General features: G+C 48.9%; 1 protein-coding gene across 1 annotated transcript in view; it reads left to right on the top strand.

The window, feature by feature from the left end:
• Positions 1-22,297, top strand: part of LOC140398053 (V-set and immunoglobulin domain-containing protein 10-like 2) — an 88,151-nt gene that overhangs the window by 32,511 nt on the left and 33,343 nt on the right. Inside the window, 1 exon segment of the mRNA XM_072486265.1 lies at positions 798-1,136. Coding sequence (XP_072342366.1) covers positions 798-1,136 — 339 coding nt within the window.

Raw genomic sequence — 22,297 nt, 5'->3', positions numbered from 1 at the left:
TCTTGCAGAATATGAGCTCCTCCTGTGATAAGGGGACCGTTAACAATACTTGGCTCCTCCTGTGATACTTGGCTTTGCATAAAGAGAGTCGGTCAGTAAGGCAACGCCTAAAGAAGATCCAGTCGGGAAGTACTGGAGCTGTAGATATTAGTAAAGTGTAAATAAAATAAGTTTTTGTTTCCACCTACTTGGCGTGGAACCTTGATTGCCCTTACAAAAATAATTTTCATGGCTGTGTCGTACCCTGTATCTCTCTCTCTATTTTATTTGAACTCATTCATGTGGGTGTTGCTGGCTAAACCAGCATTTGTTTCCCATTCCTAACTACCCTCCAGAAGGTGGTGTTGAGCTGACTTCTTGAACATACTGAGTGGTTTGTGCAGGCAGTTGAGAGACAATAGCAATGTTGTGAGTCTGACATCATATATAGGCCAGACCCTGTTAAAACAGCAGATTTCCTTCACTAAAGAGCATTATTTATGACAATCCAATAGTCACCCAATAATTATTGCTGTTGGCTCTTTAATTCCTTATTTTGTTTTTAATTAACGTAATTTAAATACCTCAGCTGTGATAGTGTTTGAACTCATATTTCATGAATTATGAATTAATCCGGCCCTCTGGATTACTAGTCCAATTCGGAACCACTCCGCGACCATATCCTATTGTGTTACTCGCTCTCCTTCTGTATTTCTTACCTACCAGTTTCCACTGAGCGGTTTCAAGAATGGAGCTGCTTGATGGCTCTACATTCTGTTGTCTCCCTAATAATGTGTCTTCCTCCCTATCCCTCACAGAATACCCCACGCCCCCGAATGTGACCATCAGCAAGCTGCTGTACGGCCGCCAGAGAACAGAGGTGGTTCTGGAATGGCTGACTCGAGGCTCCGGCGATTTAACGGGCTTTATGATACAGAGGAGACCCGCAAGACGATTGCTGAGGCTTCGTGGTAGAGCCAAACTGGAGGAGACCATCACCGACCCATACATCCCCTGGCAGATTATCGCTAGTTCCATCGACCCCGCCATCAGAGGTCACAAGCTGGGGGGCATGGACCCCAGGGTCTTATATGCATTCCGTATTTTGGCTGTCAATCACAAGACAACAGGGTATCCTTCAGAAGTGAAAACTCCAGGTAGAGTATGAAAGCTTTTGGAGCAATTTAAAGTGATTTTCCAGGAGTTGCAACCATCTTTTTTCCCATTCATTTCCGGTTTATATTTTTTGAGATGTGGATGACACATTTCCTGCCCAACTCTAAAAAGATATTGGATCTCTTTATTCTCCCCCAAAAATATACCTTACTCAAAAAAATCTTACAGTACACTACAAACCATTTTGACTTGAAAATTAGAGAAAGTGCAATGAAATTCAACTTGTCTAAATTTAGCATGTTCCACTTTGAGGTGCCTCATATCATAGTATTAGGAGTAGGCCATTCAGCCCATCGAATGCCCCTCCATTCAAACAGATCATGGCTAATCATCTGCCTCGAAGCCATTTTCCTCCACTATCCCCATAGTACCCTTTAATGTCATCAGTACTATGGCTGAAAGGTCTTAGACATCAATTCCCCAATGCACCAAGTGGTGACTGCCCTAAGCTTTAGTGGGTCTCTCAGCACATATTCCTGAACCTTGGAATGTGCCAGTCATGCAACGCTAGGTCGAGGACAATACGTTGCACTGGAAGACCAGCAGGTTTTGGTCAGATCATCGAGCTGAGGGTCGATCCACAGTTGATGTTCATCTTGCCGTCATCTTGCACGGAGTCCTACTCACGGAGCTGCTCAGGATGAACCTTGACAGAAACCAGACCTTCTTTGTAAACGCACACTCCAGAAGAAGGTGCACAACGGTCTCTCCTCCCCTCCCCCCAGCCACCTCGAGGGCAACGTGCGTATGGGGGTGAGACTCAGGGCATGAATGAAGGATCTGATAGGGAGGGCCTTTCTTACCACTGGTCAAGCTCAGTCCTGGTGTTTATTGGAAAATTCTGGTGATGAGGTATTCTGAGAAATGACTTTGGCGGCCTGCACAGGGAACCATCCGACATGATCCACCATCATCTTTTCTTGCAGGGCCTCCAGAGCATTACATGCGGATCTTGATCTTTTGCGGAGATTGTTTCCACATTGATTGGGTGCGTCGCTGCAGAGGGAAATAATAGCCAACGTGTCGATCAAACCAGGGTTGGGAGGCTCGCTTCCCTGCATGACACCAGTTTTCCCACAATCTGGCAGCCTATATGGTCTCTTCCCATGTCCCAAATCAGCAGATGATTTCAGTTCAGCTCACAACATGTCATCGAAGCACCTAGATGCTGGGTTCCTGGTCCAGTGCCATAACTAGTCACAATCGGTAAATAAAAAGCCTGACAAGTTCATTTCAAGATGATTCAAGGCAGTGCAGATGGGAATGGTGTTGTGCTGGGGTGTGGGTAGGGAAATGTTTTTTTTTTAATATACACTCCACAGGTCCAGGGACAGAAGTTGAAAGTGTGAGCTCCCAGGTTCTATCGAGGGAGTTGTGCTCCAGTAGAGGGTAGAATCTTGGCTTTGAGAGAAGCTCTTGTAGGGAACCAGACAATTAAATGATGGCCGTGGGCAACAGAGCTGATATCGCACCATTGATATTCTTCTCCCTTAAAAACAATTTTAAAACATTGGCTAAAATCTCCTCAAACCTCTCTAGTCACTAGGTAAAGGATATATTATTCTACGGGACTGAACAATCTGAACAGTAGGATCTCTGCTCTCTCTGGTGTTAGCCATCTCAGCCATAACAAGTGGGAGTGGAGCTACTATCGCTTTCAGCAGCCTGTGGCTAGAGACCGAGAAAAATGAGCCAGGGTTCCTGCACTGGGTCACATTTCAGTAACTCCTGTGGGATGTGGATATTGATATGAATAAATTTGAGCTTTCAGTGACTTATCCGATCGTGGGAGAGCTCGGTGACAATAAACATCAATCGTCACGCACGAGTAAAGGGTCACCTTGGAAAAATATTGGAGTGTGCCCAATATCCATGGGGAACCAAATCCCAGGAAGTGTCAGGACCTTTGGGAGGAGAAGGAAACAGCCACGGAGCTCCTCAATATATGCTTCACCCAGCTGGTGGAACAAAAGTGTCTGATCAATCAGGTCAGACAGCAGAGCTCGCAACACACTGTACGTGCAACAGCCGCTCAATCATTCCAGCCATGGTATAAAAGGGGACACGTAAGGAAACAAAATTGTAAGAAATAGGAGCAGGAATAGTTGGGGTATGTACCAGCCCCTAAAACCTATTCAATTTGAGCATGGCTGATTGGATTGAGGCCTTTACTCCACTTTCCTGTCTATCCCCCATAGCCCTTGACTCACTTGTGGATCTGTCTAACTCAGCCTTGAATATAGTCAAGGACACAGCCTCCACTGATATCTCAGGAAGAGAATTCCAAAGATTACCCACTCGCTAAGTGAAGAAATAGCTCCTCACCTCCACCTTGAAGAAATAGATAAATAAGCAGTTTATATTGGGAAGTGTGGAATGGGCTGGGTGTATAAATTGCAGGGAGTGTAACGGGTGAGGTGTGTAACAAGTAGGGTGCGTACTAGGCAGGGTGTGTAATGGGCAGGGTGTGCAATAGGCCAAATATGTAATGCACACCATGTATAGCTGGGCAGGATGTGTAGCTGGAAGGGTGTGTAATGGGTAATAACAGGAGGGTTTGTAATAGGTGGGGTATGTAACTGAAGAGGTATGTAATTGGAAGGGTGTGTTACAGGAGTGTGTGTAACAGATGGGATATGTAATGCATTGGGTGTGTAATGGCGGGGTGTGTAACAGATAGGGTATGTAACAGGTGGGGTACGTCGCATACGGATGTGTTACAGGTGGAGTGTGTAAGGGGTGGGGTGTGTAACGGGTTGGGTGTCACTGACCGAGTGTGTTACAAGTGGGGTGTGTGACAGGTGGGGTGTGTAACGGGTGGGGTGTCACTGACCGAGTGTGTTGCCGCCATGGTGTGTAACGGGAGGGGTGTGTCATAGGCAGGATGTGTAATAGGTGAGGTATCACAGACTGTGTGTGTTGCAGCCATGGTATGTAATGGGAGGGGTGTGTCACAGGCAGGGGATATCACAGGCTGCGTGTGTGACAGGCAGGGGCCTCACATGCAGGTGGTTTGTAACAGGCAGGGTATGTCAGAGGTGAATATGTCACAGGTATGGTGTGTAACAGGTGGGGTATGTCACAGACAGGGTTTGTAATGAGAGGGCTGAGTAACTGTTGGGGTGTACCAGGTATAGTGTGTCACAGGCGGAGTGTGTCACAGGTGGTGTGTGTCACAGGCAGGGTGTGTCACAGGCAGGGTGTGTCACAGGCAGGGTGTGTTACAGGTGGTATGTGTCACAGGTGGGATGTGTAATGAGAGGGCTGTGTAACAGTCTGGGTGTACAGTTGGGGTGTGTACCAGGTATGGTGTGTCACAGGCAGGGTGTGTCACAGGCAGGGTGTGTTACAGGCATGGTGTGACACAGGCAGGGTGTGTTACAGGTGGTGTGTGTCACAGGCAGGGTGTGTTACAGGTGGTGTGTGTCACAGGCAGGATTGTCATAGGCAGGATGTGTCACAGGCAGGGTGTGTCACAGGCAGGATGTGTCACAGGCAGGGTGTGTCACAGGCAGTGTGTGTCACGGGCAGGGTGTGTCACAGGCAGGGTGTGTTACAGGCAGCGTGTGTTACAGGCAGGATATGTCACAGGCAGGAAAAGTCACAGGCAGGATGTGTCACAGGCAGGATATGTCACAGGCAGGGTGTGTTACAGGTGGTGTGTGTCACAGGCAGGGTATGTCACAGGCAGGGTGTGTCACAGGCAGGGTGTGTACAGGTGATGTGTGTCACAGGCAGGGTATGTCACAGGCAGGGTGTGTCACAGGCAGGGTGTGTACAGGTGGTGTGTGTCACAGGCAGGGTATGTCACAGGCAGGGTGTGTCACAGGCAGGATGTGTTACAGGTTGTGTGTGTCACAGGCAGGGTATGTCACAGGCAGGGTGTGTCACAGGCAGGATGTATCACAGGCAGGATATGCCACAGGCAGGGTGTGTTACAGGCAGGGTTTGTAATGAGAGGGCTGTGTAACAGTTGGGGTGTGTCACAGACTGGATGTGTAACAGATGGGATGTCACAGGTGGGGTTTGTCACAGGCGGGGTGTGTCACAGGTGGTGTGTGTAACAGGAGGTGTGTGAACGGGAGGGGTGTTTCACAGCTGGGGTATGTGACAGATGGGGTGGGTAATGGGAGGAGTGTGTAACGGGTGGGGTGTTTCACAGGTGGGGTATGCCACAGGTGGGGTGTTTAATGAGAGGGGTGTGTCACAGGCAGGGTGTGTCACAGGCAGGGTGTGTAAGTGAGCGGTGTCACAGGTGGGGCTTGTAACTGCAAGGGTATGTCACAGGCTGGGTATGTCACAGGTGTGGTATTATCATAAATGATGGCAATGCAAGAGTTAATGAAATATATACAGACCGCCACAAGAGGAGCGAGTCCCATAAGTAGCCCTTCGAACCTGCTCCACCATTCATTATGATCATGGCTGCATGGCTGATCATCCAACTCAGTAGTCTGTTCCTGCTTTCCCACCCCAATATCCTTTGAACCCTTTAGCCCCAAGTGCTATATCTAACTCCGCCTTGAAAACAATGTTCTGGCCTCAACTGCTTCCTGTGGGAGTGAATTCCACAGGCTGACCACTCTCTGGGTGAAGAAATTTCTCCTCATCTCAGTCTTAAACAGTCTACGCTGTATCCTCAGACTGTGACCCCTGGTTCAGGACTCACCCACCACAGGAGCATCCTGTCTAGTCCTGTTCAAATTTGACAGATTTCTATAAAACTCCCCCCTGATTCTTCTAAACTCCAGTGAATACAATCCTAACCGTCTCAATCTCTCCTCATACATCAGCCCTGCCATCCCAGGAATCAGTTTGGGAAACATTCGCTGCACTCCCTCCATAGCAAGAACATCCTTTGTCAGAAACGGAGACCAAAACTACACACAAAATGCCAGGTGTGGTCACACCAAGGCCCTGTATAATTGCAGCAAGACATCCTTGCTCCTGTATTCGAATCCTTTTGCTATGAAGACCAATGTACCATTTGCTTTCTTTACTGGCTGCTGCACCTGCATGCTGACTATCAATGACTGGTGTATAAGGACCCAGGTCTCTTGCACATTCCCTTCTCAATCTATAGCCATTCAATTCTGGTACTGGGTGACTGTCTGTGTGGAGTCTGCACGTCTACCCATGTGTGCGTGGGTTTCCTCCGGGTTCTCCGGTTTCCTCCCATAGTCCAAAGATGTTCAGGTAGGCAGACTGGCCATGCTAAATTGTCCCTTAGTGTCCAGGGTTGTGCGGGTTAGGTGAGGTTACGGGGTTGCGGGGTTAGGGTGCTCTTTCAGAGCGTTGGTGCAGACCCGATGGACCAAATGGCTTCCTTCTGCACTGTGGGCACTCTATGATTCTATGATTATGTGGGACTTTATACAAAACCTTCTGAAAATCCAAGTAAACCACATCCACTGGCTCCCCCACGTCAACTCTACTCATTACTTCCTCAAAGAATTCCAGTAGATTTGTCAAGCATGAATTCCTTTTTGTAAATCTATGCTGATTGTGTGAACATGCCACTGTTTTCCAAGTGCTCTGCAATACAATCTTATATAATGGTCTCTAACATTTTCCCCACTAGTGATGTAAGGCTGACTAGTCTATAATTCCCTGTTTTCTCTCTACCTCCCTTTTTAAATAGTGGGGTTAAATTAGCTACCCTCCAATCTGTAGGAACGGTTACCGGGTTTATAGAATCTTGGTAGATGACCACCAATGCATTCACAATTTGTAGGGCCATGTCCTTAAGTACTCTGAGATATTGAAAATCAGGCCCTGGGGGTTTATTGGCCTTCAATCCCATCAATTTCCACAACACCATTTTCCTGCTAATATTGATCACCTTCAGTTCCTCCCTCTCCCTGCATTCCCCAACATTTCTGGTATCTAATTTGTGTCCTCATTTGTGCAGATAGAACCAAAGTATGTATATAGTTGGTCAGCCATTTCTTTGTCCCCTATTATACATTCTGACTGTAAGGGAGCTACATTTTTCTTCACATTTTTTTTCTTTTCACATACCTATAGAATCTTTTACAGTCAGTTTTTATGTTCCTCGCAAGCTTACTTTTATACTCTATTTTCCCCTTCTTAATCAATCCCTTGGTCCTCCTTTGCTAAACTCCGCCCAATACTCAGGTTTGTTGTTTGTTCTAGTCAATTTGTATGCCTCTTGTATCTAATATTATCTCTAATTTCCTTTGTAAGCCATGGTTTGGCCACCTTTCCCATGTTATTTTTGCGCCAGACAGGAGCAAACAATTGTTGCAGTTCACCCATGCGCTCATTGAATGTTTGCCATTGCCTATCCACCATCATCCCTTTAAGTAACGCTCTCCAATCCATCATAGCCAACTCGTGCCTCATGCCACTATAGTTTCTTTTGTTTAGATTCAGGACTCTATTCTCAACTGCATCACTCTCCACCTTGATGAAGAATTCTATCATGTTATGGTCGCTCATCCCCAAGGGGCCTTATCAACTCTTAACAATCACAGGTTTCAAATTAACAATTGACTCATCATCATTTATTATTTGCAGAAAAATGTTCCAAACTTCTACCATCCTTTGTGCATTAACTAACTAGATTGCTCTTCGAGGGAAATGGTGCAAACCCAAGTGGGCCGAAAGGCCTCCTTCTGTGCTGCTTTATGGTTCTGTCCAGCCCAGCATCTTCCCTCAGAATCTGCACTCTGCACTGGCCAACAGGACAGCTTATTGCATTGATCCAAAGCGATAGAGAATTTCTGAGGGAATCCAGAAATTGTGTTGCAAATTCTGGGCCTACAAAATAATGGATTCCAAAGGAACTGTAGTTATTGCTGTGATTCTAGTGTGATGACAAGTTACTCCTTAAATAATCTATTTGCTACCTGGCTGGAGGCCTCCTCATTCTCCATAATGCCGCCCATTCTGTTTATTTATTTTGTTATGGGCGGCAGAGTTTGCTGTGTGCACTTACCTTTTTGTTTAAGAAAGGACCAGTTGTTGCACTTCAGTCCTCGGAAAAAAGGATAATTGCATCTAAGCGTTTGATGGATCTGTCGCTGTACCGTGTGTAACCTGGTGCCCTGATCTAACACCTTTTCATTCCAGTTTACAGCTGACCCATTGGACTGCCTGCGCCCAGCGGAAGAGATGGATTCCAGTGTCGTGCCTCTTCCCATGTACAGTTGGTTTCCTGAATGATAACTGTTGTAGCCATTTTACAGCCTGTTTCCCACAACCCAGCGCGTTAAAAAGTTCATTGCAGTGGAGTGTTCATAGACCAAACGGGAAAAGGACGATTATAAAGTGGATGCAGACAAAGGGTGGACCATTTGAGTAGATATTTGCTGTTGAAGAACTAGCAATTGCCAATGGGATGAATGGTTTCTTTGATACAAGAATCAGAAAATAATTTTTTAATGAGCTGGAATTTAAACATGTTGCTGAATTTTGATTATCTTTCATTGAAATCTCATTGTTATATACTATCTCAATGCAAATCTCATCAAAAGACAAACATTACCCTGGACTGGGTAAAAGCCCCAAATTGATGGAGAGAAGACACAAAATTTTATTAAGACGATAGACTCACTTTACTTTATGCACCTCGGTGTTTATAGTAATGAGGACTGACCATACATCAATGATGATTTAGATCTTACTCTGTAAGCTTTCTAGGGGTAGTGTTGTTTGAAGGTTTGTTTGTGATGCGCTAAGCGTCAAGAACCACAAAGACATGGGAGACTTTAACTCAGGCTTTAATATACTACATGGGAGGCTTACCCGACACAGACGACCCCAGACAGAATGGGGCCTGTCCCAGAAGAGGGTTCTTATACTGACTCCCGGGGGTGTGGCTAAGGCGGAGCTCTCCGTGGCCAGTTCGGGTTACCTACCAGTGACCGAACCTCTGCAGAGTTACAGTACAATACACAGTATTACAGGGCCACGTTACGCACAACTATTATATACTATGTACAATGGTAGGGAGGTACAGTGGTGTATCACCACATTCACCCCTTGTTTAGAAGGAAGTCCGGGGTGAAAATTTGGAGCAGTGAACAGAGTCCATCAGGAGGTTCCGTGTCGTCAAAGGTCGAGACGAACGATGGGTTTGGTCGATCTCTTTGAACGTCGGAGCTGCGGCGCTGAGGTAGTGTCCGGTGGTATCCGTGCGGTCGGTGGTGCTGGGTCGCGAGGCGGCATGACTTCTCCCACCGCTTCGGCTGGTTCGAGGTGAAACTGCGGGATGACAGCGGCTGGCACGGAGTAGTAACAGGCCGAGTGATCGACGGGAGCAGAGAGGGAGTGGGGTGGAGGCTGCGGGGCGGGGGCGGCAGGGGCCCCAGAGGGGGCCAGGTCCTTGATGGAGACGGTCTCCTCACGCCCGTCGGGGTATGCTATGTACGCGTACTGTGGGTTGGCGTGGAGGAGATGGACTCTCTCCACCAGGGGCTCCCCCCTGGAGGTCCGCACGTGCTTGCGGAGCAGGATGTCTCCCGGGGACAGGAGCCAGGATGGAAGCGATGTCACGGATGCCGATCTCCTGGAGAAGAGAAACATCCACTCATGAGGGGTAGCATTCGTTGCAGTACACAAAAGGGACCGGATGGAGTGGAGTGCGGCCGGGAGGGCCTCCTGCCAACGGGAGACTGGTAGGCCTTTGGACTTGAGGGCTAGCAGCACGGCCTTCCAAACAGTCGCGTTCTCCCTCTCCACCTGTCCGTTCCCCCGGGGGTTGTAGCTGGTCGTCCTGCTCGAGGCAACGCCCCTGGCGAGCAGGTACCGACGCAGCTCCTCGCTCATGAAGGAGGAGCCCCGGTCACTGTGAACGTAATTGGGGTAACCGAACAGCATGAAGAGGTCGTGCAACGCTTTGATGACGGTGGCGGAGGTCGTGTCGGGGCAGGGAATGGCGAAGGGGAACCGCGAGTACTCATCGATGACGTTGAGGAAGTACGTGTTGCGGTTGTGGGTGGGGAGGGGCCCTTTGAAGTCAATGCTGAGACCTTCAAAGGGGCGGGTGGCCTTGATTAGGTGCGCCTTGTCTGGCTTGTAGAATTGCGGCTTGCACTCCGCACAGACTTGGCAGTCCCTAGTCATGGCCTTGACCTCCTCGACTGAGAAGGGTAGGTTGTGGCCCTTGATGTAGTGGTAGAGCCGCCTGACGCCCGGGTGACAGAGGTCATTATGTAGTGCCCGCAGCCGGTCATCCTGTGCGTTGGCACAAGTACTACGGGACAGGGCATCAGGAGGATCATTGAGCTTACCTGGCCGGTATAAGATAGTATAATTGTAGGTGGAGAGTTCGATCCTCCACCGTAATATCTTATCATTTTCTGGGACAGGCCCCATTCTGTCTGGGGTCGTCTGTGTCGGGTAAGCCTCCCATGTAGTATATTAAATTGATGCGCTAAGCGTCAAGAACCACAAAGACATGGGAGACTTTAACTCAGGCTTTAATATACTACATGGGAGGCTTACCCGACACAGACGACCCCAGACAGAATGGGGCCTGTCCCAGAAGAGGGTTCTTATACTGACTCCCGGGGGAGTGGCTAAGGCGGAGCTCTCCGTGGCCAGGTCGGGTTACCTACCAGTGACCGAACCTCTGCAGAGTTACAGTACAATACACAGTATTACAGGGCCACGTTACGCACAACTATTATATACTATGTACAATGGTAGGGAGGTACAGTGGTGTATCACCACAGTTTGAAAGGCTTGGCCTTGCTGTGATTGTACATTTTCTTCAGATGGTGCTGCTGATTAGCTGCTTGATTCTGTGTGAAATGCAAGGCCGAGCTTTAACAGGCAAAAAGTCTGAAACCCGATCCCGCTCCTCCTCCAATGTATCTGTTCCCAGGCGGTTTGATAGAGGATGTTATGACCAGGTGCAGTTCCCCAAAAGTTGTCGATCTGGGCGAGACCCCTCGATTTATAATAATAATAATCTTATTGTCACAAGTAGGCTTACATTAACACTGCAATGAATCCCCGAGTCGCCACACTCCAGCGCCTGTTCGAGTACACTGGGGGAGAATTCAGAACGTCCAATTCACCTAACAAGCAAGTCTTTCTGGATTTGTGGGAGAAAACCGAAGCACCCGGAGGAAACCCACACACACACGGGGAGAACATGCAGACTCTGCACAGACAGTGACCCAAGCCGGGAATCGAACCTGGGACCCTGGTGCTGTGAAGCAACAGGGCTAACCACTGTGCTGCCATGCCGCCCATGATCCAGCTGGGATATACCCCCCAAATTGTCACAAACCCGAGTGAGGAGTTGTGACTGGCCCCGTCTTTATTCAACCCCCTGTGCTGGTATAATTAAGGCTCCATTTCCCTGGGGTACATTTTCTCAGACTCAATCGACTTTTTTTCAGACCCAATAGCTAATTTTAAAAAGGTGCACTTTACCCATGCTCTTTTGAATTTAGATCGAGTGAGGTGATTAACTGCAAAAAAGGCCAGGAAAAAAATGATAAAACGCTCGCTTCTACATTCATACAGATTAGATGTGAAAATTGAGTCCAATCGTACGTAAAGTATAAATAAAAAGGTATTGAGAAAAGTCTTTGACTCGCGAGAAGCAGGTGATGAAGTGTGCGGGCATTATGATTCGATTCCAATAGACTTGACTTTGGTAGTCGAACAGCTGGCTCAATTCCAGTGTTCTGTGGCTTGGCAGAGAATTTTCAGTTCTCTTTCCAGCTGCAATCCGTTTGCTGGCTGGGCTGACTTCCTCAATCTGAGAGAGAGAGAAAGAGAGAGAGAGGGAGGGAGGGAGGGAGGCTGGAGACACACTTGCAAAAGATGGCTATTTTTGAAGGGGCACTGCTTCTGCTACCGTATCAGACACATTCTGTGTCGAAAAACCTCCAGCTTATTATCCTCACAGAGAACAAACAGACAGACACACACTTGGGCAACTTTATTTGCTGGCTTTTAACCCATTGTTTGTATATTCCAAGTGGAGAGTTAATTAAAAAAAAAATTTAGAGTACCCAATTATTTTTTTCCCAATTAAGGGGCAATTTCATTTCATTTCATTTCATTTAGCGTGGCCAATCCACCTAAGCAGCACATGTTTTAGGTTGTGGGGGGTGAAACCCACGCAGACACAGGGAGAATGTGCAAACTCCACACGGACAGTGGTGGAGAGTTAATTTACAAGTCTGTCCAGGCATTACTCACAGGATCCTTTGAGATGAAATGGCCGTTACGCCACTATGTCTTTCCTGGAGATGGTAACCATTCTCTGGATGCTTTTAGAAATACTGGGGGCAGAATTCTCCCTTCCGGGGACTAAGTCCCTATGCCCGCCGGAAAACGGGCGAGAATCACTCCGGACTTTTTCCTTGAAGGTCCGGGGTGATTCTCTGTTTTCTAGGGGGCTAGCAGAGCTCTGGCTGCCCGCCAGGCCCTGCTTGCCAGACCGCGCGGCCGCGCATGTGCACAGTGGCTCACCTCGGCATGGTCGCCGCAGGCATGGCGGAGCCACACAGCGGGCCCGTGCGAAGGAAGGTAGGTCCCTCCCAGATCGCGATGGCCCGCCGATCGGTGGCCCCCAATCACCGCTGAGGCTCCCCCCCCGGAGTCAGATAACCCCCGCCCCCCACCAGGACCGCCACCGCAGCTGCAGGTCCCAGCTCCCTCCAGGTGGTACTACATGTAAACCACGCTGGCGGGAGTTCGGGCGGTCGACTGCGGAGAATCGCCGCGGGGACCTGTTCCAACGGCCCCCGACCGGCTCCGCATCGATCGCATGTGTGGGATTGGTGGGATCGCGGAAGCGCCGATGTGCCGGATTTCTGGCATGTACGGCTATTCTCCACCCCCGCGCCAGGCGTGATTCCGGCGCGGAGGTTTGGAGAATCCCGCCCCTTGTCTGGAAACAGGCAGAGGTTCCATTGTCCCTTCTAGAATCACCCTACAGCAATCCTGTCAGTGGCAGACTGTACATTCTCAGCCATCTTTGTGTTTGTGTCCATTTAAAAAAATAAAACTCAGGTCAGCAGGGATTGAGCTCCACCTCCCCCAGGATTGCCCCACATCACCCCCACCCTATTCCCTGCAACCCCCACCACCCTAACCTAGGGCTGTGCAACCAACTTATCTGCTCCTACAGCCTGATCCAGAGTGCTCCCCAGCTGACTGGAAGCCAAGTCTGTGAGTACGGCTTGTCTGTAGGTAGTGAACTGTCAATGACAAGATCTGCAGGCTACAGCATTACTGACCTCCACAGTTCTGTCTGTAATTCTGTCCTGCCTGTGTAATCCACCCCTTTTAATATATAGGCGTGTGAAATAGCACTCTGTTGAATTAGTATTGAGTCCTTAGAGATAAGAGGAGTCATAATATACATCAGTACATTATGGTGCAATCACTCATACACTGATGGACATGCAGTAGGACCAACCAGCATATATAACACCGCAGCCAATCACCAGTGAGAGCACAAGCACTATAAAGACAGGGGACAGGAGAGTTCCCGCTCATTCTAGCAGCAGCCAGCTCAGAGCACAGAGCTCACAGCCTGCATCACAGACATTCACCATGTGCTGAGTGCCTCACCAAAGCTAGTGAGAGGAAAGGGTCCACAGTTAAGCTGGTATTGCTCAAACCCACGTTTACAGTATGTTAGCATAGTTGAACAGTTAATAAAATAGTGTTACACCACTTCCAGCATTGTTGGCTTGTTTGTGAACCAGAACACCCAATACGACAAACAGGTAAACTGTGCTGTCCATCGGGTGGTCACCTCAAAGGCTTTGTTTAAAGGGACTAGATTTTTCAGCTGAGACCGATTGAAGTCTATTTCTCTGATGCAAGACCAGGTGCTTAATGTTTAATGTATGAATATGAAGTGATAAGGTGATGGCCGTGATTTAACGCACAAAAAAACAGAGTATAGTGGGTTCTTTCTTGGCACCTGCAGCACCGAGAATGACCCTGCTATCGAACAATACTCCATCATATTTTCTGGCCTCAGGCAGGAACTCCCCACTGAGGCCGTACTTACCTCACCACCATCCACCAGCTCATCAGTGCAGAGAAAGAGATTGGAGCGCCATTTGTAAATGCCGCCCCGATCTCTCAAACATCCTCGGACACTCCGCCACAGCTTCTGGACGCCCCACTGCCCTAACTTACTTCTTAGGGGGTCCTCGAGCCCTCCTCACCCCACCTCTTAAGGGTGGCCACCTCAGGCCCGATATCTGGCACGGGCAATCTGGCACCCGTGCACCTTGGCACTGTCAGGGTGCCCAGGTGGGAGTGTCAAGGTGCCTGGGTGGCAGCAAGAGTGCCAGGGTACTCGAAGATTGGGATATTTGAAAGGTAAGTTTCCATCAGCCACATAGCAATTTCCTGTTCTAAGATTCTCTTTGCTAATATGCTCATTAGCTTTAGCTGGATTTGATTTAAACCCACAGGGACGATCGAATGGCCTTTTTGCACCCCACTCAGTGACCCGACAAGGCTGTTAAATCTCACAAGAGGCCGCTCGCAAGATTTGCAATGCTTGGAAAGCATTACGAGATCTAACGCGAGTTCGACCACCTGTGGCCTCCAATGGCCTGGGAAACAACCCCCACCCCCACACACCCACCCCCGTCGACGATTTGTTACGCCTGGTCCACGTTTCAGTGTGAAACAGTGCCATGGTGGGGTCTCCCAGGCATGAACGTTTGTTCCCAGGCCTCAGGAGAGTCGGGCACAGACATATTAAAATGAGCCTAATGGCTCATTTTAATATGTTAATCTGGATTTATCCCAGCGAGAGCCAGATCAGCCTGGTATGGCAACTGCTCGGCACAAGACCGCAAGAAACTTTAGAGAGTCGTGAGCACAGCCCAGTCCATCACACAAACCTGCCTCCCATCCATTGACTCCATCTATACCTCCTGCTGCCTGGGAAAAGCGGGCAGCATAAACAAAGATCCCTCCACCCGGCTTACTCGCTCTTCCAACTTCTTCCATCGGGCAGGAGATACAAAGTCTGAGAACACGCACGAACAGACTCAAAAACAGCTTCCCCGCTTTTACCAGACTCCTAAATGACCCTCTTATAGACTGACCTGAATCACACTACACCCTGTATTCTTCACCTGATGCCGATGTCTGTGTATTTACATTGTGGACCTTGCGTTGCCCTTTTATGTATTTTCTTTTTATTTTCTTTTCTTTTCATGTACTAAATATTCTGCTCTCAGAAAAATACTTTTCACTGTACCTCGGTACATGTGACAATAAACAAATCCAACCCAATCCAGATCATGACGTCTTGTGATATCTAGTTAAATCTCACGAGGCTTTCTGAGCATGACAAATCTCGCGTAAGCCTCTTGCGAGAATTACGCCCTCGTCGCGTCACCATGTCAGGTGCGATGAGGACATTCGATAATGCCCGATGGGTTCAAATCTAGTTCAGCTCAAGCTAATGGGAATCTTTTGTCTTTGGCTATTATTACAAAGAGAATCCTAGAACAGGAAATTGCTATATGGTTGATGGAAAATTGCCTTTCAAATATCCCAGTGCTCTGGTACCCTAACTGGCTAATGCATTCATTGGTTAATCCCTTATTGTTTGGCACACTTATTCTCTGGTACTCTGATCTCCAATATGCAAACTAACTAATACACACATTCTGTAGTGTCCCAATTGACAGGTGCCCTAATCTAGGATATACTAACTGACTAGTACCCTGGTACTCTCATAGCCTAACTATTCGATATCTTCAAACCTCAGGTACTCTAATCATATAGTAGTCTAACCAGTTAATACTAAATTTCAGGTACTCATCTGGACAATACCCTGATCTTCAGATACCCTACCCTCTTGTAACCTTACCTTGTTCTAAGTTAATTCTCAGACATATCATAGTAGCCACCTGCATTTTGAACAGTTCAGTGCTATATCCCGCCTGTCTCATCCTGTGATTAATTCTGAATATTTATCCGCGAGTAAGGACATTTTCTGATAACCCTTTGAAATTAACTTTGAATCAGATTTTTCATTCTGGTGATTAACAATTCAGCCATTAGCCACTAGTCTCTCTCTGTCTACCTTTATAACTAATGTCATTTATTTATATAATTGATGACCTGGCCACTGAGTAAACTGGGTTGGAGGAACATGACAATGGAAAGAGTCAAATAACATTTGCAAAAGTACTACTGTCATTAACTGGGGTGGATGTCACAGCATCATTTGAGCCAAGAATTCACCCTCTCGCTTTCTTGTTCATCTCTGGGGCTGTTTAGCACTGGGCTAAATCGCTGGCTTTGAATGCAGACCAAGGCAGGCCAGCAGCACGGCTCAATTCCCATAACAGCCTCCCCGAACAGGCACCGGAATGTGGCGACTAGGGGCTTTTCACAGTTACTTCATTTGAAGCCTACTTGTGACAATAAGCGATTTTCATTTTCATTTCTTTGCACTGCTGGGATCATCTCCTCCATGTTGAACTCAGATCCTTGCTGTCAATTGTATCTCCTCCTTGTTGGGTTGACTTGTTGCTAATTATTTTAACTCTGTGCCTTCTGTCCATTGTCCCTTCCGCCACCGAGAACAGTTATTTACGCAATCAGAATGCTTCATAGTTTTGAACACCTTTATTAAACTTCCCCTTAGCCTTCACTTCTTTGAAGAGAACATTCCCATTTTTTTCAGTCTCTTCAAATAGTTGGGGTTTTCCATACCCCCCATAGTGTGTTTCTCAGCGGCCGCCATTGGCCAGCGGCGGGGTCTTCTGACCTTGTAGTCCTTCATAGTCGCTCCTATCGAATATTGTATTATTGCCCCCTCTACTACTGTCCAATACTCACTTTATGCACCTTTTTAATTTCCTCCTTGGCTCCTGAAAATCTGACTATAGGCACTCAATATCTGCTTTCTCAATGTTGTTGGTACCAACGAATATTCTGTACTCTCTCCATTATTATTATTATTATTATCTGCTTTACTCGGGCACCTGGATGGTAACATGTCACGTGGACCTCACAAAGACAGTTACAGAAATGTGTGTTTGTCTCCCTGACTATAGAATCATCTCGAACAACTGTATTTCTATTGTTTGCTCCTCCCTCCTGTGCAGTCCCTTCTGCATTGGTGCAATGGTCTAGACTGTGCTCCTTCAGGGTACTGTCACTGTCAGCACCCATCAAATCCTGAGAATAACACACATCGTGTACTCCCTGTCTTCTTCCTGATGGCAACACTACTGCCGTGAACACTTACTGCCAGTGGGGTGGCCACCACCTGGAATATACAATCCAGGTAACACTCATCCTCCCTGACGTTCTACAGTGACTCCAGCTGTGTCTCGAGCTCAGAATTCCTGAGCTCAAGTTGAAGCAGCTGGAGACACTTCCGACACACGTGACCCCAAGACGCATGAAGTGTTCTTGAAGCTCCCACATGGTGCAGGAATTGCAAGCAACAGTCCCAGATGCCCATCCATCGGCTGAAATTCTCTGGCCGCTCCTGCCAGTGGGATCTTCTCCCCCCCCCCCCCCCCCCCCCCGCGAAGAACAGCTCCTCAAACACGGTCACAAACATCCCCCACCTTTTCTTGAACTCCTTTGCTGAGCCCCTTAACTCATACTTTATCTTCTCGAACCGCAGGAAGTCGTACAGGTCACCCACCCAAGCCGCTACCCCAGGTGGCGATGCCGACCGCCACTCCAGCAAAATTCGTCGCCGTGCAATCAGAGAGGCGAAGGCCATGACATCGGCCTTCCTCCTCTCCATGAGCTCCGGCTTCTCTGAAACCCCAAATATCGCCACCAAAGGGTCCGGGTCCACTCCCTCCTCCACTATCCTGGCTAAAACTGCGAACACCCCCGCCCAGAATCTTCCCAATTTTTCACAACCCCAAAACAAGTGCGCATGATTCGCTGGCCCCCGCCCACACCTCTCACACTCATTTGCTACCCCCTGAAAGAACCCACTCATTCTCGCCCGAGTCATATGCACCCTGTGCACCACCTTGAACTGTATCAAGCTCATCCTTGCACAAGAGGAGGTCCCTCATTCGCACTTTTTAATAGCCAATACAGCATACACCCAGCATCATTCCTATTGGCTGTCTGCTGTCAATTTCCATAATACAGGGCCGACTTTAACACTGCTTGGCTGATGAGAATGGGACAAGTGGGGCAGAGATTTCAATTGCTGCAGTGCCTTGCTCTCTGACTTGGTGCCTCAAACATGCTGGCAGATATGTCAACCTCCACATTTCTGGAGGTTTGTGAAGCTCACACCACTGGCTGGTGAGGCTCGCAATAAAATTCAGATATCCGCCCTATCTGAAAACTTTGATATAATTCTGCACAACAGTGTTAACTTGCACTCGGTTGTGAAACTCTTGAGTTCAAAAGTGATTATTAAGTGATCATTTGGTATCCAAAAGTAATCAAGTGATGGAACTGACCTAAAATGACATCAATTGTGAACATTTATTTGCTGTAACCTTAGAAACCACATTAATTGTGAACATCAGCTGTTCCCCTGACTTAATTGGTGTTAATCCTTCATGGATCAGGGAACAGCTCGCTCCAAAGTGTGGTCACAGCAAGTGCTTGGCATGTTTAAGCACTCGCCAATAGAACGTTGCTGGAAATTAAGGTCAGACAGCAGAATTCAGACTCCGAATGCCTTTTTCGTACACATATTGCCCAGCGCGTGGAACAGGTCGATGCCCACCTTGGTCCATGGTGTCGTGACCAACTCATGGGGCTGCAGGGTCTCACGTGGTTGGGCCGGCTGGAAGCGCTGACAAGTGGGGCAGTTGAGCACTGTGTTGGCTCTGTCCTCATTAATGCCGGGCCAGTACACTGCCTCTCGGGCCCGTCGGCGGCACTTTTCCATGCCAAGGTGGCCCTCGTGTAGTTGTTCCAGGACAAGCTGGCGCATGCTATGCGGGATGTCAATGCGGTCTAGTTTTAGAAGAACCCTGTCCACTACCGCCAGATCATCTCTGACATTATAGAATTGAGGGCATTGGCCCTTGAGCCACCCGTCCGTTAGGTGGCGCATGACGCACTGTAGCAAGGGGTCAGCCGCCGTCTCGCGGCGAATTTGGACGAGGCGTTCATCCGGGGCAGGTAGATTGGAGGCCGCGAATGCCACATGGGTGTCAACCTGGCAGACAATTTCTGCTGGGTCACATGGAGTGTTGACTGCTCTGGAGAGAGCGTCGGCAATGATGAGGTCCTTGCCTGGGGTGTATACCAGCTGGAAGTCGTATCGCCGGAGCTTGAGAAGAATACGCTGGAGGCGAGGCGTCATTTCGTTCAAGTCTTTCTGTATTATATTGACCAATATTATATTGGTCGGTCTCGACGGTGAATTGAGGAAGTCCGTAGGCATAATCGTGAAACTTAACAACACCGGTCAGAAGGCCCAGGCACTCCTTTTCTATCTGCGCATAGCGCTTCTCCGTGGGGGTCATCGCACGTGACGCATATGCAACGGGGGCCCATGATGAGGCCTCATCGCGTTGAAGGAGCACCAATGCCAGATTGACTGGCATCAGTCGAAATTTTGGTCTCCTTTGCTGGATCAAAGAAGGCTAAGACCGGGGCTGTGGTCAGTTTTGCGTTGAGGTCCCTCCATTCGCGCTCGTGGGCAGGGAGCCATTGGAAGTCTGTCGTCTTCCTGACCAGGTTCTGAGAGCCGTGGTATGAGAGGCGAGGTTAGGGATGAATGTCCCTAAAAATTGACCATGTCCAGAAATCGGAGGACCGCCTTCTTGTCCTCTGGTGTTTTCATAGCTGTGATGGCAGCTACCTTGTCCGCATCCGGCTGCACACCCAGCTGGGAGATGTGGTCCCCGAGGAACTTAAGTTCTGTCTGACCAAAAGAGCATTTGGCCCTGTTGAGGCGGAGGCCATGCTCATGTATACATCTGACTACGCGCTGGAGGCGACTAACATGCTCCTGCGGGGTGGTGGACCAAATGATTATGTCATCGACATAGACGCGAACACCTTCAATACCTTCCATCATTTGTTCCATAATCCTATGGAACACTTCTGATGCAGAGATGATCCCAAACGGCATCCTGTTGTAACAATATCTTCCAAAGGGGGTGTTAAATGAGCAGAGTTTCCTGCTGGATTTATCGAGCTGGATTTGCCAGAATCCTTTTGAGGCGTTGAGTTTGGTAAAGAGCTTGGCGCGAGCCATCTCACATATGAGCTCTTTGCGCTTGGGAATTGGATTGTGCTCTCTCATAATATTGCGATTTAGATCCTTGGGATCAATGCAAATTCTTAATTCGCCGGAAGGCTTTTTTACACATACCATGGAACTGACCCAGTCGGTCGGTTCCGTGACTTTGGAAATCACTCCTTGGTTCTGGAGGTCCTGCAGCTGCTGCTTGAGGCGATCCTTAAGGGGTGCTGGGACCCTGCGAGGTGCGTGCACCACAGGCGTGGCATTCGGTTTTAATAAAATCTTGTAGGTGTACGGGAGCGTGCCCATGCCCTCGAAGACGTCATGGTACTGGTTGATAATGGCGTCGAGCTGCGCCCTGAAGTCGGTGTCCTGAAAGGCAGACGCGTCAGCAGGAGAGAGAGAGTGAACTCTCTGAACTAGGTTCAACAGCTTGCATGCCTGCGCGCCAAGCAGGGAGGCTTTCGAGGAGCCCACGATTTCAAAGGGAAGGATGGCTTTGCGTGACCTGTGCGTCACTTCAAGTTGGCATGAGCCGCTGGCAGCAATGGCATTGCTATTATAATCTAAAAGCTGGCAGGCTGATGGCAGGATGGCTGGTTTGACATGAAGGCTTTGGAGGTCAGACCAGTGTCCAGGCACCGGTGTCCAGGCGGAATCGTATTTGGGACCGGTTGACCGTCAGGGTGGCACACCACTCATCGTCCGGATCGATGCTGTATACTGATAGAGGCTGGATTCTTTGCTTCGGGGACACCCTGTTTTTTGTAATGATACCGACTCGAAAAGGCACCTTCGGGTCCTCGGTGTCAATAATGGGTAGCAGGTCCGAATCGGGCTCGGTGACTGTGGGTTGAATGGCCCGGACATTCCTGCGAGGCTGGCTGGAGCGACGAGAGTTGGCAGACTGGGCTGATCTGCATAAAGCAGCATAGTGGCCAAGTTTGCCACATCTCAGGCATCGTCAGGATTTGGCAGGACATTGCCGCTTTAAGTGGGCGGAGCCTCAGTTGCCGCACGTTGTAGAGTCAGTACGTTCGCTGCACCACCGCGCATGCGCGGTGCGGTCGTACGTGGTGCGCGCCTGTGCGATACGTTCGTCGACGTCGCCGTCCCCTCGTTCGGTGCACACAAACGCGGGAGTCCGTGAAAAGCGCGCAAAATGGCCGCCCTCATCCAGGCTGAGGCCCTGGAGTTGCTCGATTGCTTGGACCCGTTCTGCCTCGTGGGGACCTTGCCGTGCCGTTTCAGCTGCTTGGATGTGGGAATACCGATTAGTGCCGTTTTCGTGTAGCACGCAGGTCTCGATGGCAATCGCTAGGGTGAGCTGCTTTACCTTGAGGAGCTGCTGGCGTAGGGGGTCCGACTGAACACCGAAAACGATCTTGTCATGTATCATGGAGTCGGAGGTGGACCTGTAATTACAGGACTGCGCAAGGATGCAGTGGTGGGTGAGAAAGGACTGGAAAGGTTCATCCTTACCCTGCAAACGCTGTTGGAAAACATAACGCTCAAAACATTCATTCACCTCTATGTTGCAGTGAGTGTCAAACTTAAGGAGGACTGTCTTGAATTTCAATTTATCTTCACCATCAGCAAAGGTGAGAGAATTGAAAATGTGGATGGCATGTTCCCCGGCTGTGGATAGGAAGAGAGCGATCTTCCTGGTGTCTGAGGCAGCTTCCCGGTCTGTGGCTTCAAGGTAGAGCTGGAAGCGCTGTTTGAATATCTTCCAGTTGGCCCTTAGGTTACCGGTGATGCGGAGCGGCGGTGGCGGGCGGACGCTGTCCATTTTGCAGGATGACGGTATGCTGGTGGAAGGCAGATCACTTGCAGGTAGGTCTACGAAGTTCTAACATCCCTCAACTACTGGTACCATGATGTGTTGGGTTCTCTGGATCCGTGGAACACATACAGGCCACCAACACTTAAAATAGTACAACACTATTTTATTAAGCTAGAAACTGT

Source organism: Scyliorhinus torazame, chromosome 21 (genome assembly GCF_047496885.1).
Source record: "Scyliorhinus torazame isolate Kashiwa2021f chromosome 21, sScyTor2.1, whole genome shotgun sequence".
Lineage (NCBI taxonomy): Eukaryota > Metazoa > Chordata > Chondrichthyes > Carcharhiniformes > Scyliorhinidae > Scyliorhinus > Scyliorhinus torazame.
The sequence above is the reverse complement of the archived record's forward strand: the minus strand, read 5'-3'. Positions and strand labels throughout refer to the sequence as shown.